Below are 16,104 nucleotides of genomic sequence, written 5' to 3' on the forward strand. Positions count from 1 at the left end.
TTCCATGTTGCCACACTCCATTTTAAATGATCCCCGGCCCAGTGAAAACGCCTGAGCTTGTGGATCTTGCTTAGAAATGGCTTCTTCTTTGCACTGTAGAGTTTCAGCTGGCAACGGCGGATGGCACGGTGGATTGTGTTCACTGACAATGGTTTCTGGAAGTATTCCTGAGCCCATTCTGTGATTTCCTTTACAGTAGCATTCCTGTTTGTGGTGCAATGTCGTTTAAGGGCCCGGAGATCACGGGCATCCAGTATGGTTTTACGGCCTTGACCCTTACGCACAGAGATTGTTCCAGATTCTCTGAATCTTCGGATGATGTTATGCACAGTTGATGATGATAGATGCAAAGTCTTTGCAATTTTTCGCTGGGTAACACCTTTCTGATATTGCTCCACTATCTTTCTGCGCAACATTGTGGGAATTGGTGATCCTCTACCCATCTTGGCTTCTGAGAGACACTGCCACTCTGAGAAGCTCTTTTTATACCCAATCATGTTGCCAATTGACCTAATTAGTGTTAATTGGTCTTCCAGCTCTTCGTTATGCTCAAATTTACTTTTTCCAGCCTCTTATTGCTACTTGTCCCAACTTTATGGGGATTTGTTGACACCGTGAAAATTTAAATCAACTTATTTTTTCTTTAAAATGATACATTTACTCGGATTAAACGTTTGATCTGTCATCTACGTTCTATTACAAATAAAATATTGACATTTGCCATCTCCACATCATTGCATTCAGTTTTTATTCACAATTTGTTTAGTGTCCCAACTTTTTTGGAATCCGGTTTGTATACCGAGCACCGTTGCTCCTAGTGCTACTGAACATGATTTAGCTCTTTGGACTATTTATTGAATATGTGACTGTAACATTATTTATATTTTTTTCATGTTATCTATTTTCTTAGTTGTATAATCATGTATTTATGCACCTATTTATATTATCATGTATTATTGATTTTAGTTCATGGCCACCATATGAATTTTTCTTTTTGTATATTATGTCTTGTCAGCCTGATGAAGGGCGATTATTAAGCCAGAAACATTGCAACTGACATACCACCTATTCCGGCTGAAATAACAAAATAAAATCATTAATTATCACCACTTAAGGAGTGCTGTCTAAATATTTGTGACACTTACAGTTCTTGAGGTGGAGCTATAGAACACAACCCGGACGTGCACCCACCCTTGCCATTCTATGAAAAGAGTGCTGTGGCCTATTTACTTGAAAATATATACAATCATTAACTACTAAAAAGTACCTTAGATGTATTCACTTACTGGTGTGACAGATGGTTACCTCATAATATACACACAAAGATGCTGCATGCTAATGAGCTGATTTGAGTCCAGCGTGATGTCAGTGAGTCCAGCGTTTATTTAATTCAGAGCTATAGCCACTCCCCTGCCCACCTGCTGCTGATTCATATGGAAAATAACTGTCAATCAGCAGCAGGTAGGCGGGGAGAGTCAGGAGCTCATGAATATTCAGGACTCATCATTATCAGCTGGAGCTTTTCAATACAAGATGTTGGCAGATTGACTGGGTCAATTAAAGAAAGTGACCCAGCATTTTGCTAAGACAATCAGTCACTCATTTATGTTGCCCTTAGTTAGGACACCATAAAACTGGTGACAGGTTATCTTTAAGGCCAGTGCCTAGGTCGTTATAAGAATAAATGATGGTGACAGCAGCTCAGCGCCCATTCAAGTGAATGGTAGCAAGGCACAGTCGTGTTGAACGGAGCTGTGCTTCTGACTCTGTTCAAAGCGTTTGTTCTGATCGGCGTGGGTGCCGGGTGTAGGACTCACTCAAATCGGATATTGATGGCCTATCCTAAGGATAAGTCATCAATATCTGGAGCCTGGAAAACTTCTCCTAAAAAATCATGCACATCTCCTCTTCATCCTACAGTATACGCACTATAGGGTAACCTGTAGTATAATAAATGGTATGAGAAAAATACACTTTGCAGTCAGTGTGCAGCTGTGTCATTATTACTATATACAGCTGGCATGATTGTTCTAGAATCTAGAGCATTAAGGAAAAGCAATCTGGGCATCTAGGTGCCAATCTATTTGTTTACTGTAGCAAAGGTTCCTCATTACATAATTGGCTGAACAAACGTCTACTAGTGCGTGATTGCCAGGAGCAGTTTGGCTTCTGAAGTGATGGATGTGGGTGGAGTGTCTTCACAGCTCAATAAAAGAAGGTCATTCTGTACCGATGATCTCTAAGGGATCCCAACCTGTCACAATGCAGGAGAAAAGGCTTCTTCTGAGCATCTTCCTGCTGGGTCTCATCAGCAGAGTCAAGTCACAGAGGTAAGTTATAGACCGATATAAGGTATTAAATAACAGCTAAGGAAAGTCATGGGCTAATATATGACATATATGAGCTCAATACATGCAGAAAGTGTTCTTAAAAGGGCTATCCCAAGAATTTAAAACGGCTATTACTCACATACTTAAAAAATGTGCATATCATCTACCGTACATTGACTGAGACTGGGTATTGGTGCAACTACTGCCAGCCTATCACCCACAGTATTAATGCAGCTTTGGTCAAACCAATTTAGGCCTCCTGCACACAAACGTGTGCACCCCATAAAATGCGGGCAGCCGCAGGGGATCGTGGACTCATTCACTTTAATGGGTCCGCGATCCGGCCGTTCCGCAAAAAGATAGGACATGTTCTATCTTTCTGCGGAACAGAAGCATGGGATGAAACCCCACGCAAGCACTCCATAGTGCTTCCGTTCCGTGCTTCCATTCCGCATCTCCGGATTTCCGGACCCATTGAAGTGAATGCACACGGAATGGTGCCAGTGTATTGCGGATCCGCAAATGCAGTACGCAATACGGCAACGGGACACCTACGGTTGTGTGCAGGACGCCTTACTCTGGTTGCTTATGATGCAATACCTAAGGCTACTTTCACACTAGCTTTACTGATAATGCAACCATCTGAATCCGTTATCAACGGATCCAGTTGTATTATCTATAACATAGCCAAGACAGATCCGTCATAATCCATTGCAAATCCAAAGAAGTCTCTGTTGAAGGTCCTGCTAGCTGCCGCCAGACTGCTGATCGCTTCAAACTGGAAGTCTAAGACCTCCCTCTCTATCCCATATGGCTTGACAAGATTGCGGACATGGCTAGGTTAGAAGAACTTTCGCATTGGGAGTTGAGAACACATCACAAGTATAGTATGATATGGGACCCATGGGTGGTGTGGAAAGTAAATAAACATCAGCTGTAGATCTAGAAGACAATTGTATATCTCTTCTTCTGGCAGGTTATTCTCCCTGTGATAAGATACTTTCTGAGGTAGTATAGACTTACATAGACTCCATCCACCCTTTGTTGGCGGTGGGATCAGACGACTAATCCTCTGAAGCCAACCTAGATCTGGGATTTTTGAGATTTTTGATTTTTGGTTGGTGGATACATATGACAATAGTTCCTGATCTGCTTCCCCCCCCCCCCTATTTCCTTTGTCTCCCCCCCCCCACCTTTTTTCTTCTTTGTGGTTTCATTTTGTTTTGGATGTTCAGGCGCACTCGCCCTAAAATGAGATAGTTCTACTCAATATTGGTTGTCATAAATAATAGTCATCCTCTTCTCATGATGGGGAGCTCCGCCCTTCTCAAGGACATATGATTAATAGTTATGATTTCTCGTTTGCGTGTAGGTGCCTTACAGAAATGAGGTTGAAACAATGGCCACACACCTGGTTATTATGTCAAGGAGCACAGCATGTTTTGTCCCTAAATAATATGCACTTGAACATTCCTGTTGATGTAATGTTATTCATTCATATATATGCCTATGTTATTATGTTTCTTATCTGCTGTGTCATTGGAAAATAATAAAAAGATTTTAAAAAGAAAGAAAGACAGATCCGTCATGAACACCACTGAAAGTCAATGGGGGGGATGGATCCGTTTCTATTGTGTCAGATTGTGTCAGAGAAAACGGATTCATCCCCATTGACTTGCATTGTGAGTCATGACTGATCCGTCTTGCGCCGTATCCCAGGACGGAAAGCAAATGGCAGCATGCTGCGGTTTGCTCTCCGGTATGAGAACGGAACAGAATGCATTTTGGAGCGCTCCGTTCTGTTCAGTTACGTTTTGTCCCCATTGACAATGAATGGGGACATAACGGAAGCGTATTTTCCCGGTATTGAGACCCTATGACGGATCTCAGTACCAGAAAATATTAACTCTAGTGAGAAAGTAGTCTAAGGCCCCTTGCAGACGAGCGTGTCTGGATTAGGTCTGGTTGCCTGGCGTCTGCAATCAGGGGAAATCGTGCGAGTAGGTACGCAATTGCAGTCAGTTTTGACTGCGATGGCGTTCCGATGTTCAGTTTTTATCACGCGGATGCAATGCGTTTTGCACGCGCGTGATAAAAAACTGACTGTGGTACCCAGACCCGAACCCAGACTTCTTCACTGAAGTTCGGGTTTGGGTTAGGTCAGGTGTTCTGTATATTTTATTATTTTCCCTTATAACAGGCAAGTGGATGTCTCTTAAGGCAGCTCCAAATGGGGGTTTTATGCTTCTGGACATTTGAGACCATCCATTGTATCAGAGCCTGGGCCAACCAAAGGATCCTCTGGTACTTTGGTAAGCAAGTCTGACCCTGTTTGGGACCTCTATTGTCAATGATGATTAGAATGGGGCTGATAAAGAGCCAATGAAGTCAATGAAAAGCCCAACAACAAAGCCTCAGAAGTTCAGATCTCTGAGCCATGAACTTTTTGGAAGACTCTCATGAGCTTACTTTCTTCAACTTTAAGTTCCAGCCCCCAGTCCATCACCAAGTTTAATTAAGGTGTTAATTTGTCTCTATGACCTATATCCAAAATGACCTATATCCAAAATATGTAAAAAAGTACACATAAATTATAATTAGTGGCAACATAGCAGTGCTAGATACAGTACTTTCCATATAACTGAGATATGGGACGTAAACCACTGCTTGCCAAGTGCTATCAAATGGGATCGGTTCCTTATGATAGATAATAGTTAAAAATAAAAATTAAGTAAACATGTAAAAAATATTTGCCTTCACTGTGAAAGTCAAGAGAATGTCTTCTAATCAGTTAAAGCTCAATGCAAAATTTGTAACGACCCCCCAATCATTAGGTATCATTTATAAAATGGGACTTTCGGATATTTGGTTCCTTCGGGCAGTAGCATGACCAAAACCTCACTGAGCTGACTCCCAATGTTATCAATTCTCTACTGTCTGATCACAACAAACTTGATATTATCTACTTACAGTGACCTAAATGAAAATACAAAACTCAATTACGTTATGTCCATCTTACCGGTGATGAAAAGTGGGAATACGGGGCAAGTCTGTCTGTTCCTTAAGAGCGAAGAGCTTATACGGGTTAACATTGAATTCGAATACCAATCCTCAACCACTTCTATATTCAGCGAGGAAATCTCTAATTTAAATGAATGCAGAGATTTTCAGGTATGTACCCGTAACATTATATCTACGACACTAGGTGCACATTGCCTAGTGGATTCCTGAAGATGCAACCTGATCTCAACAACCTGACAATTGAATGGGAACATATTCTGCCCATCTGTGAGCTCAAAGATTCGTATGGTCAATGCTGGGGAAAAGGGGGATAACAAAGTGAACACAATTGGCCTAAAAAAGGCTTCCTGTTACAGAAGGACCTAGCTGGAGCGTGGGAGGTAATAACCAGATAAAGTATGAGCAAATCAATCCATAAACAACCAGATCTTTTACAAATGTCGCCAAAATTTGCTCTCGAAACAAATCCGAAGCTTTTTGATTTGTTATGGCTGAATTGTGTAAAAACTGCATTTGGCAGGTGGGGAGGAAAAATTATGAGGTAGGAAGAAGAAAGATTGTCTCATGACACTGGGAGGAAGTGGGCGAAGCTTGTACTGATTGGCTCAGAGGCTGACAGGCAGCCTAGATCAGCCAATAGGGGGGCAACAGGGAGGGGCCTGTGCAGAACCATGTGCTGTCGCTCAGCCTGCCAAACAGCAACTGCATAAGCCCCTGATAAACTGTAAAAAAAGACAAAGAAGAAGATTACAGGGAGAGAATAGTAATAATAATAATAATAATAATAATAATAATAATAATATATTTAGGAATTTGGGTATATCGAGGGGTGTAATCAGGGAGTGAGAACTGGTTACTATCAGGTATATTTACTAGCGGGCTACTGTCAGCTCAGCTTCTGGAAACTTGTTCTAAATGACATTTTTTTACATTTCTTTCTACACTTCCATACAAATTACATGTTTTTCAAGCAGTGAGAAACTTTTAGAAACCAATTTCTATTTAGCATTTGTACTTTGGCAGTGGTATAACTACCGGGGAAGCAGGAAAAGCGGATGCTTCAGGGCCTAGGCTGACAAGTCTCACTGTCAGCCTTACTGTGTGTACATAATTTAAACTTTTCAGGCCAGGCCGCCCCTCCCCCCTTCACATTTGGTGTGGTCACATAGGGGCCCACCCACGCTGCCGATCCACCCTGCATTCCATTCATTAAAACAGGGCTCACTCAACCCGGCATCAGCCTGCCCCCGTACATGATGATGAGCTGAGCAGCCTCTTCTGCCTGCCTGCAGAAGAGGCAGAGAACAAGCCGGCAGCTCGCTATGCAAATGAATCCCTTCAGTCTTCAAGCAGCCCAGTGGCAGCCCACCAAGTGAAGTCCTCCTCAAGGGCAGGCGAGAGGAGCAGTAGCACCAGGACGGCACAGCAGGCACTCAGAGCACTTGTTTTTTCAAGTATGTGCCTGGGGCTCCTTCCCTTGCCTTGCCTGCTAGTGCACAGTGGTTCTGGGTCCTCCCTGGGCATGAGGAGGAAGGAGGAGGAGGGCAGAGAAGAGTCAAAGTGGTTCAGCCTTTCCTCCTCTACCAGTCTGTGAAGTTTATAGACTGGAAAAGGAAAGGAAGAAAGGCCAGGTACAGCAGCAGGCAAAGTTGTGCAGCGAGGGCAGACTGCAGCTGCCAGGTAGCTAGATTACAACCACTGCCAACTCCTTTCTCTGCCAGTCGCTTGTACTATAGCATGCAGTACATGGCAGCCTCCCCTCTGCTCGCTGTTACACCATCTACTAGTGCTTGTTATTGCATTACACACATATACACACATGTGATGCTGGCGGACCAGCGAAGACAGAGAGGGGAGGCTGCCATGTAGCATATGCTATAGTACAGGAGGCTGGCAGAAGAAGGAGTGGGCAGAGGTTGGGATAAAAGTTCCGATCACCCCTCTTTAAAAAAAATAACAAAAAACATAAATAAACATAAAAAAGCATTGCCATGTCCAAAAGTGTCTTCACTATCAAAAAATAAAAATAATTTTCATGCACGGTGTACGCCATGACTGAAAACAATCAAAACACGGTTTAGCATTTTTTTGGTTACCGTGTCCCCCCAAAAAATTGAATATTAGTGAACAAAAAATTATCTGTGCCCCAAAAATGGTCCCAATAAAAACTACAGTTCATCCACTAGAAAAAAAAATGCTTCAGCCCTTTAGGCAGAAATATTTAAAAAAAAGTTTTAGCTGTCAGAAAATGGCGATGCAAAGACAAATAGTTTTTTTTAAAAGGTTTTATTTTAAGTGAGTGAGGGGGTGGCCTGTAAATCATAGTAAAGGGCTGGTATTACTGCATCAGTGCATGTAGTTCATGTTTCACTGTGAAAATGCATTAATACCATTGCAATCTGTTAATACCAGTGTGCAGTGTGTTTGTGGAAGGGGATGGATTTTTATGTTTTTAAAACCACTTGCAATTTTCCTAGTACTGTTTAATAATCAGTGTACCAAACCCGTGACTTTAAATTTATAGGCCTTACGATAAAATACCTGGAAAACAGAAGAGCACAAAACATCCAGGCCTCATCATCTGAGAGTCAGAATGAGTTTAATAGCGGCTAGTGTTAATCGAGCACTGTGCTCGGGGGCTCGGGCCAAACACATCGGGATGTTTGGGTGCTTGACAGGTACCACAGGTAATGTCACAGTTTGCAGTGTCTACAGAAAAAACTGCACTGGATGTCACTGATATTTTAGGGATGCGCACACTTTAAACAGGAGATGTGGCGTGGATAATTTAACTGTCCGCAGCGGACGATTACACGGTATTTAGAGCAGGATGCGCTAAAAATATATATTGTTGCTGTCACACACAATAGTCCTTAAAAGGACTTTTGGGTCTCTGAAAAGTTTTTTGTATAAGAATCTTCCTATTATACTCCCTACACTTTCTGTCCCTTCCTATGCACTGCTCTCCCTAACACTGAGCAATTAGGGACAATTTTTGGGAGCTTTGGTGAGAGAGAGCAAAAAGTCCTAGAACTGTAACGGGTGTTATGTACCAGTTTTCAGGACAATTGGAGCAACTTCGATTCGTGCTCAATTGATTCAGGTATAAATCAAAAAAAAAATTTTTTATGTTGCTGAATTGGACAAAAATCATCTCTACACTAGATCACTAGGGACTTTACAATTGGCTTCTCCAATTCCCTTGACCACTAGAGATTTAAAGGCTATGAAGACTTTTGGGGGGCATTTTTGTAAATTTAAGATTGCATTTTAGAGAGAGAGAGTACATGTGCACAATATTGTAGGCCAGGCGATGCCCCTGTCGTACTCTGGCACAGATATTCAAATAAGCTTTCCTATGCCTATCTGCAGGCAGTAGATGTTTGACGTGATAATTTGTATATATTTTCCCTAGAAATGAAGAGAAGCATTGTCTAGCCTACAATAATCATCATGTCTATCAAGTGGTCTCCACAAAAGAAATAGTACACATGCAGAGGTTTTCCCCCCAAGGCCATGTCTATAGAAAAGCTGTTCCCATCTGTCTTTATGGTAAAGGGCTTTTGTCTTGAAAGAGCTGGTTGCTGATGTGAGGTTTCCTAGCTTTGCTACGTAAACATGTTTAATAGGCTGGAAGACATCCTTGCCAGTCAGCAGGATAATGTAGAGCTCACATGGGTTCTGTGCTCTCCCTACTGTTAACCTGCACCTAGGCATATATGACAATAGCTCAGGTCTCATTTCTGTAGATTTCTTACCATGTTTTTTATATTTACTTCTGGATCTGAGTATATACAAATTTTCTGGACCTTGTTATATGTTAAATTGGTTCAGATCACTTTTTTGTGGATTATGGGGAGGATATTCAAATTAGCTTTCCTATTTCTATGCCAACAGATGTTAGACATAATAATTTACATATGTTTTACCCAGAAATCAAGAGAAGCGTTTTCTAGTCTACAATAGTCATGATGTACAGTCACAGTCATAATGGGTTAACTAGATGTGATAACTCACCACGTGTGTGTTTTAACTCTGCTACATCTGTAGCTCTGAACTCTGAACACCTGACAGCTCATAAACACTCATATAAGACATATACTCATCGGTTTGATAAGAATTCAGCTATAATGACTGTTTATAAATTGCCAGTAAGTGCTCATGCGTACGAACGTATATTTCTTCCGTTTCTGTTGTGTTTTTTTACAGGTCCTCATGTGGAACCATTCATTTCAATGAGGCTTTTGGAAAAAATACAGAAATGATACCTTGTGCATTGCGTATCCGCATGTCTGTTCCACAAATTTTTTTTTTTAAAATAGAACATGTCCTATTCTTGTCCGGTTTGTGGACAAAGTCGGCATTGTTACAAATGGATCCGCAAAAAAAAGGTGCAACATGGACGTCACATGAATGTCATTTTTTTTTTTTTGAGGATCCGTGTTTAGCGGACCTGAAACTCCATATGTTCGTGTGCATCAGCCCTAATTCAGAGATAAGAGCTATGCATCCACCTGTTAGAGCAGCAACCTGACGGGTTCAGTGTGAAAAGTAACCCTGTAGAGCAAATGCTGTTGACCATTTTTAGCAAAAAACAAAACAAAACAGAGAGTCACCATTGATCCCACACTTTTCTGGACCACAATAGATTTACCTATTGACCCCCTTTCACTGCTCTTATGTCTCCTCAGGTCCCCACAGTGGACACACAACAACTGGCATATATGACCTTTTCAGCTGTTGGAGACATGGTAAAAAAAATGGAACGCAAAAGTTTTGTTATTGATATCATGAAAAAAGCGTGCCATATACAAATAGAAAAAACTTTGTACAAACCAGGAGACACAGGTGAGTAAAGTTTTGGCTGGGTGAATTCTTCTGGACAGTATTTGAAGCGTTATACTTGATTGCCAAAGTCTTATTTCCCGCTATTTACTCATGACCTTCCAACACGCTGGTGTTGGAGTTGTTCATACAGCTTTCCTGGCTCTTGCTGTTCTAGACGCTTTACTACATTTTACCTCAAGTTCCATAGTGCACACAAATAAGAAAAGCCAAATTATTGAAAAAAAAAAAGTAACATTTCCATCACCATGCAGCAACTTCAGTGAGTATTATGGTTGCTATTAGGCTTGAGTGAATCAAGCTTCTGATCATAGATCCAAAGTCGACTAATGCTGTTTCTGTACAGGATTAAAATGTATGAGCTCTGTGTAGAAAAACTTCGTCTCGGCCGAAGTTGCAAAACACTTTGGTGAATGGCTTTGGTATTCCTATCTGCGTATTTAAAAACATTTTAAAAATGGTTGACTTTGGATTCCTATTGTACTAATTCACTGAAGTCTCTCGCAACTTTGTTTTCTTCGTAAGTTTTGCTACATGGAGCCTTTACATTTTAATGCTGTATGAAAACAGCATTACAAACTACAGTTGCAAGAAAAAGTATGTGAACCCTTTGGAATGATATGAATTTCTGCACAAATTGGTCATAAATTTGATAAATGTGATCTGATCTTCATCTAAGTCACAACAATAGACAACCACAGTCTGCTTAACCTAATAACACACAAAGAATTACATGTTACCATGTTTTTATTGAACACACCATGTAAACATTCCCAGTGCAGGTGGAAAAAGTATGTGAACCCCTAGACTAATGACATCTCCAAGAGCTAATCGGAGTGAGGTGTCAGCCAACTGGAGTCCAATCAATGAGATGAGATTGGAGGTGTTGGTTACAGCTGCCCTATAAAAAACACACACCAGTTCTGGGTTTGCTTTTCAATCCTGATAATGCCGTGCGCTTCTGTAGTCCAGAACGCACGATCCCTCTCTCACTGGGAGCATGATTCCAACAAGGGACACGCTTATGTGAAACAGCCCTTAATCTACTGTTTTCTATGTTCTCTTTGCAGTACGATGCAGAGCATTTTGTATAGACAGCGACCTGAAGCCCACTGAGGAAAATGTAAGTAGAATTAAATTCATTGTTTTCCATATTCTACCATTTGGTCCTGCTTTCCACATAAAACAGAACTTTGCTGTTAAGGTAATACTAGACTAGACAAATAGGTACAAATATGTTCTCACCATTTTTTTTAAAACACTTATTTTGGGGGCTAAATATGCATGAAATACGCCAGCAAACCGCATCCCATTGACCTCAAGGGGAAAGACACACAGCATTGTTCTTAGGAGACGTGTTTGAAATCCTCATTGTGTAGAAAAGGAAGCCATCTCATGATGCATGTTCCATGTGGATTTTGTGCTGAGTTCTCCCATGTCAAAGGAACATACACGTCAAAATTCACATGCAACACTTTAAAAATATGCTAGTACATACACGGCACTGATTTCTGACTGAATTTATTAGGCCTCACTCACATTGTCAGTTTCACATCTGTGAAAAAAGCGTCCGAATTTCATCCGTGAAGATGTCTGTGAAGGATCCATGTTTGGTCTGTGTGTCCTTTTTTACCCTCCATGTGTCATACTTAATCCACGAACGCAGCTCAGCTAAAAATACATTTTCAAAGCATCTCCAAAATGGACTCAACACGGATGCGACATGGATGCCATCTTTGTTGGCCAGCATCACGGACATAAGTAGTGCAGGTTTCCGTGATTTTTTTACTGACCCATGGTCAGTAAAAAACTACTGATATGTGCACAGACACAGTAAAATAAATGGGTACGTGTGTTGTGGAAAATGCGGACAGCACATGTCAGTGAAAAACGGAAATGTGAAAGAGGCCATAGCCTGTAAAAACATAGTGGGAACATACGACAAAGCTTTCGAATTGTATTTGTCTACTGATCACCAAGGCACGTATAATATATCTTCAGCTATGAGGGATATGGGAAAAGGAGGGCTGACATGTACTGTATAGAACTGACACAGCAATCTAATATATAGACCTGTGTGTATGTATGTCCGCTAAAGGAATCCGCACTGTCGCATTTACAATCACGCGATTCTTCACACAGGTACATCAGGTGTGGCCGGGAAGGTTTTAGACCGGGTCTCAGCTCTCTAGGATGTATCGTTCCTGAAATATTCAAAAAAAAATGCTAATTTGGCACATCACATGACCTACATTAGCCAATAGAAGCCTGCAGGTCTTTCTCCTCATATCCCAACTGCCGTACACATTGTCACATGACCCTTATCAGCCAATAGAAGCTCGCAGGTCCTTAATCTCCACATACACACAGTTTTACACCAGGTTTCCATAACAACCCAGCCATTTTTCTTCACTGCTGTAGGTCCGCTTTAAAGGGGAAGGATACTGTTAAGGGAGGTCACAGTTAAGGGGATGGTCCGCTATGGAAGTCAGTGTTAAGGGGCAGATTGCTGAAGGGGCCACTGTTAAGGGGGAGGCGTGTTGTGGAAATCACTGTTAAGGATATGGGGTACTGGGGAGGTCGCTAATAAAGGGGTGGCCGCTGTGTAGGTCACTGTTAAAGGGGCAAGCCGCTGTGGAGGTCACTGTTAAGGGGGGTGGGATGCTGTGAAGGTCACCGTTAAAGGGGCGGGCACTGTGGAGGTCTCTGTTAAGGTGGCAGGGAACGGTGGAGGTCACCGTTAAGGGGACAGTCCACTATGGAGGTCAGTGTTAAGGGGTGGGGTGCTGTAGAGGTCACTGTTAAGGGGGCAGGGTGTTGTGGAGGTCACATTTTAAGGGAAGGGAGCTCTGTGGAGGTCACTGTTAAGGAGGAGGATTATTGTGGAAATCACTATTAACGAAATGGGGTTCTGTGGAGGTTACTAATAAAGGGGCGGCCGCTGTGGAGCTCACTGTTAAAGCAGAGGGTGCTGTGGATATTATTGTTAAGGGGGCAGGCCACTGTGGATGTCACTGTTAAAGAGGCGGGCACTGTGGAGGTCACTGTTAAGGAAGGAGGGGACTGTGGAGGCCACTGTTAAAGGGGCAGCAGGGTACAGTGAGGTCACTGTAAAGGCAGCGTGATACAGTGAAGGTCACTGTTAAGGGAGCGGGGTACTGTGGCAGTCACTGTTAAAGGGGCAGTTGCTGTGGAGGTCTCTTTTAAGGAGGCCGGGAATGGTGGAGGTCAGTTAAGGGACTGTAACCTATGGTCAGTGTTAATGGGCGGGTGCTGTAGAGGTCACTGTTAAGGAGGCAAACCCCTGTGGAGGTCACTGTCAAGTGGTTGAGGTGCTGTGGAACTCACTGTTAAAGGGGCAGGCTGCTGTGAAGGTCAAAGTTAAGGGGGTGGGCTGCTGTGGAGGTCCCATTTTAAGGAGATGGGGCACTGTGGGGGGGGGTCAGTGTTAAGGGGTGGGGGCTGTGGAGGTCACTGTTAAGGGGGCGGTGTGCTGTAGAGGTCACTGTTATAGTGGATACTCTCGATATCTTTTAACGACACACAAACGGTAAATTAAATAGTCCTTCTGCTAGTATCTAATAATTTGTCGACATGAAGAACATTTTAAAGTATTTTTGTGTAAAGTTCTGATGTAAACTTGTGGTTTTCAGTGTATTACTTCCAAGGTGTATAAATGGCTCCTAAAGAGGAGGTATCACCATCCCTGACATGTCTGTAACTACTTCCATTCCCCATGTAATATTAATTCTGGAGCATCTATTGTTATGGCTCTATGTTGTGCTACTCCTTTATTATTCCTGCTAGAAGTTAAGATTGAATTGCAAGCAGTTTGCAGTAAAGGTCCGTCTGGGTGTTACCCCTTTCCCCAACTGGTAACAACCATCAAGACCTTCCCTGCAAACTGCTAGCAAGTCATTATAAAGGAATGGCACAACAAAGTCATAAGGATAGGTGTGCCAGCATTGTTATTACATGTGCAGTGCCCCAGTGCATCGTTGCAAAGGGTTAATTTGGTGTTACTGAGTCAAATGTTGTGATTCAACGCCAAAGGGCTCATGTCTCAAGTCCCATGAATGGGTAATATACAGTTAATTTGCCAACTGGGTTAGGTTACCAGGGTGATTGACTTAGCCTGCTCACCAGTTTGAGATTCTGAGTTGAGCAAGGCTACAGGATGGGCATGTGTTTAAGCACCTGCAGGCCAGGCCCAAACCCAAACCCAGAGAACCTTCCCCTCTCAGACAGCAGCTGCCAAAGAAACAACTTTACCACCACAGTACCCCTGAGAAAAGGAAGCCTGCCAGCTCGGAGGGCCATGCATGATAACAACAGTAAGGTATCGCTCGTTTATAACATGGAGACTTTGTTACTACTGAGAAGGCAGTTAGCCACTACCTCTCCTCCCATCCTCCATTCCCTTCTCTTGGGCTTGCTGCACATGGTGAATGCAAGTGGTTACTAAAACGGACCTTTCAGGAGAGGTGACCGGTCCTCTAGATAGTGTGTAAATAAAGGATTACACATGAGACCCCCCATAAAGAATTATACCTTTTTTCTATTTTGCAGTTCACCAAAGTCTACATGATGGTAAGAAGTCTACAACTATTATTTTCTGTTTGTCAGAGCAAATGCCTGTTTTCTTACGGCACAACCTTTAACCCATAATTCCTATTGTTGGACTGTGTTTCATTGGGCCCACTTGAAAAGATGACTCTGAGGTTCACCCTCCATCTATGCAGAACATATGCATGTCCACTTTTCATTGTAGGGCCAGACTGGTGCTAAAAAGCAGCCACTGCACCTAACCCCCCCCCCCCCCCCCCCACAACACACACACTCCCTATATAATAACCCCCCTCCAGCTCACATCACTGAAAAATAGCTTTACGCAACTCATAATGTAGAAAACTTTGATTTATTTGGGGAAGGGCCCTCATTAGTCAGACCACATAAAAAAATTTAACAAATAAGATCCTTGATCCATCTACAGGTATTTACCCGTCACACACATAGACATCCAAGTTCTAGAAGGTCTGTCGACAACAAAGTTTACTGATTGAGCATTAATCTTTCTGCTTGTTGACCTAAATGTTCTCTAGGAACCAACTGGGGCACGTGTCGCCCAAGTAACGCAACCACCATCAGATGTTGGTTTGGTCTCAGTGGAATTCAATCTAAGCAGAGATGCAGCTCCTGGATCATACAGGGTCGAATTTGTAAGGGAATTTGATAGTGCCGTGATTGCACATTTTTCAGTGCAAAGATATGGTATGTATTTATTACACTCAGCACATGATACTAATGTTGGTTATTTTTCTACATTTCAATTTTCCAGCTTTTTCTGCCTCTTACTTTTGAACCAATGTCTAAACCAGTCAGATGTCTACTGTTCAATGCAGGGTAAACTCTACTGTAGTCGTATCAGATGAAGAAATAGTTGCCTTCGGGTGTGCGGCCGCAGGATATGGTTCCAGTGTAGAAGGATGTCCAGTATCTCTTCATTTGCCGTAGCATAAATAATAGAAGAAATTCTGCTTTTTGGCGCTCCAAAACCTGGTCAAGGCAAAATTGAGTTTCAAATTTCTTTTTATTCCAATAAAATAGGTTTGCAATAAAAACAATGCATTTCAGGGAATTAAGATCCCCTTCCTCAGGTTAAAAAAATTAGTATACACATAGAGTACATAGGGTCATATATATAACAAAAAAAAAACACACATCTGGGGGTGACATTAGCATTCAGGATCAGCCCACAGTTTTTTTCATCATGGACAATGCATGCAAATTTGAAATACTTCAAACTACAAAGGTCCTGTAGAATCTACAATAAAAGCCCCGAAAATAAAAATTTCAGTATATAAAAACATGAGAATAAGTTTATTTGGATTGATTTTAATAAAACCTT

General features: G+C 42.1%; 1 protein-coding gene across 2 annotated transcripts in view; it reads left to right on the forward strand.

Annotated features, from left to right (window-relative positions):
- The first annotated feature begins 2,189 nt into the window (after positions 1-2,189).
- LOC122941440 (ovostatin-like) overlaps positions 2,190-16,104 on the forward strand; it is a 114,306-nt gene continuing 100,391 nt past the window's right edge. The window contains exons 1-6 of one of the 2 annotated variants that reach the window (XM_044298706.1): positions 2,190-2,330; positions 5,303-5,501; positions 10,043-10,199; positions 11,267-11,319; positions 14,766-14,786; positions 15,299-15,467. In XM_044298706.1, coding sequence (XP_044154641.1) covers positions 2,233-2,330; positions 5,303-5,501; positions 10,043-10,199; positions 11,267-11,319; positions 14,766-14,786; positions 15,299-15,467 — 697 coding nt within the window. In that variant the 5' untranslated portion in view covers positions 2,190-2,232. The remainder of the gene's footprint in view (positions 2,331-5,302; positions 5,502-10,042; positions 10,200-11,266; positions 11,320-14,765; positions 14,787-15,298; positions 15,468-16,104) is intronic. The other variant, XM_044298707.1, reaches the window with a different exon arrangement.

This window comes from Bufo gargarizans, chromosome 6 (assembly GCF_014858855.1).
Source record: "Bufo gargarizans isolate SCDJY-AF-19 chromosome 6, ASM1485885v1, whole genome shotgun sequence".
NCBI lineage: Eukaryota > Metazoa > Chordata > Amphibia > Anura > Bufonidae > Bufo > Bufo gargarizans.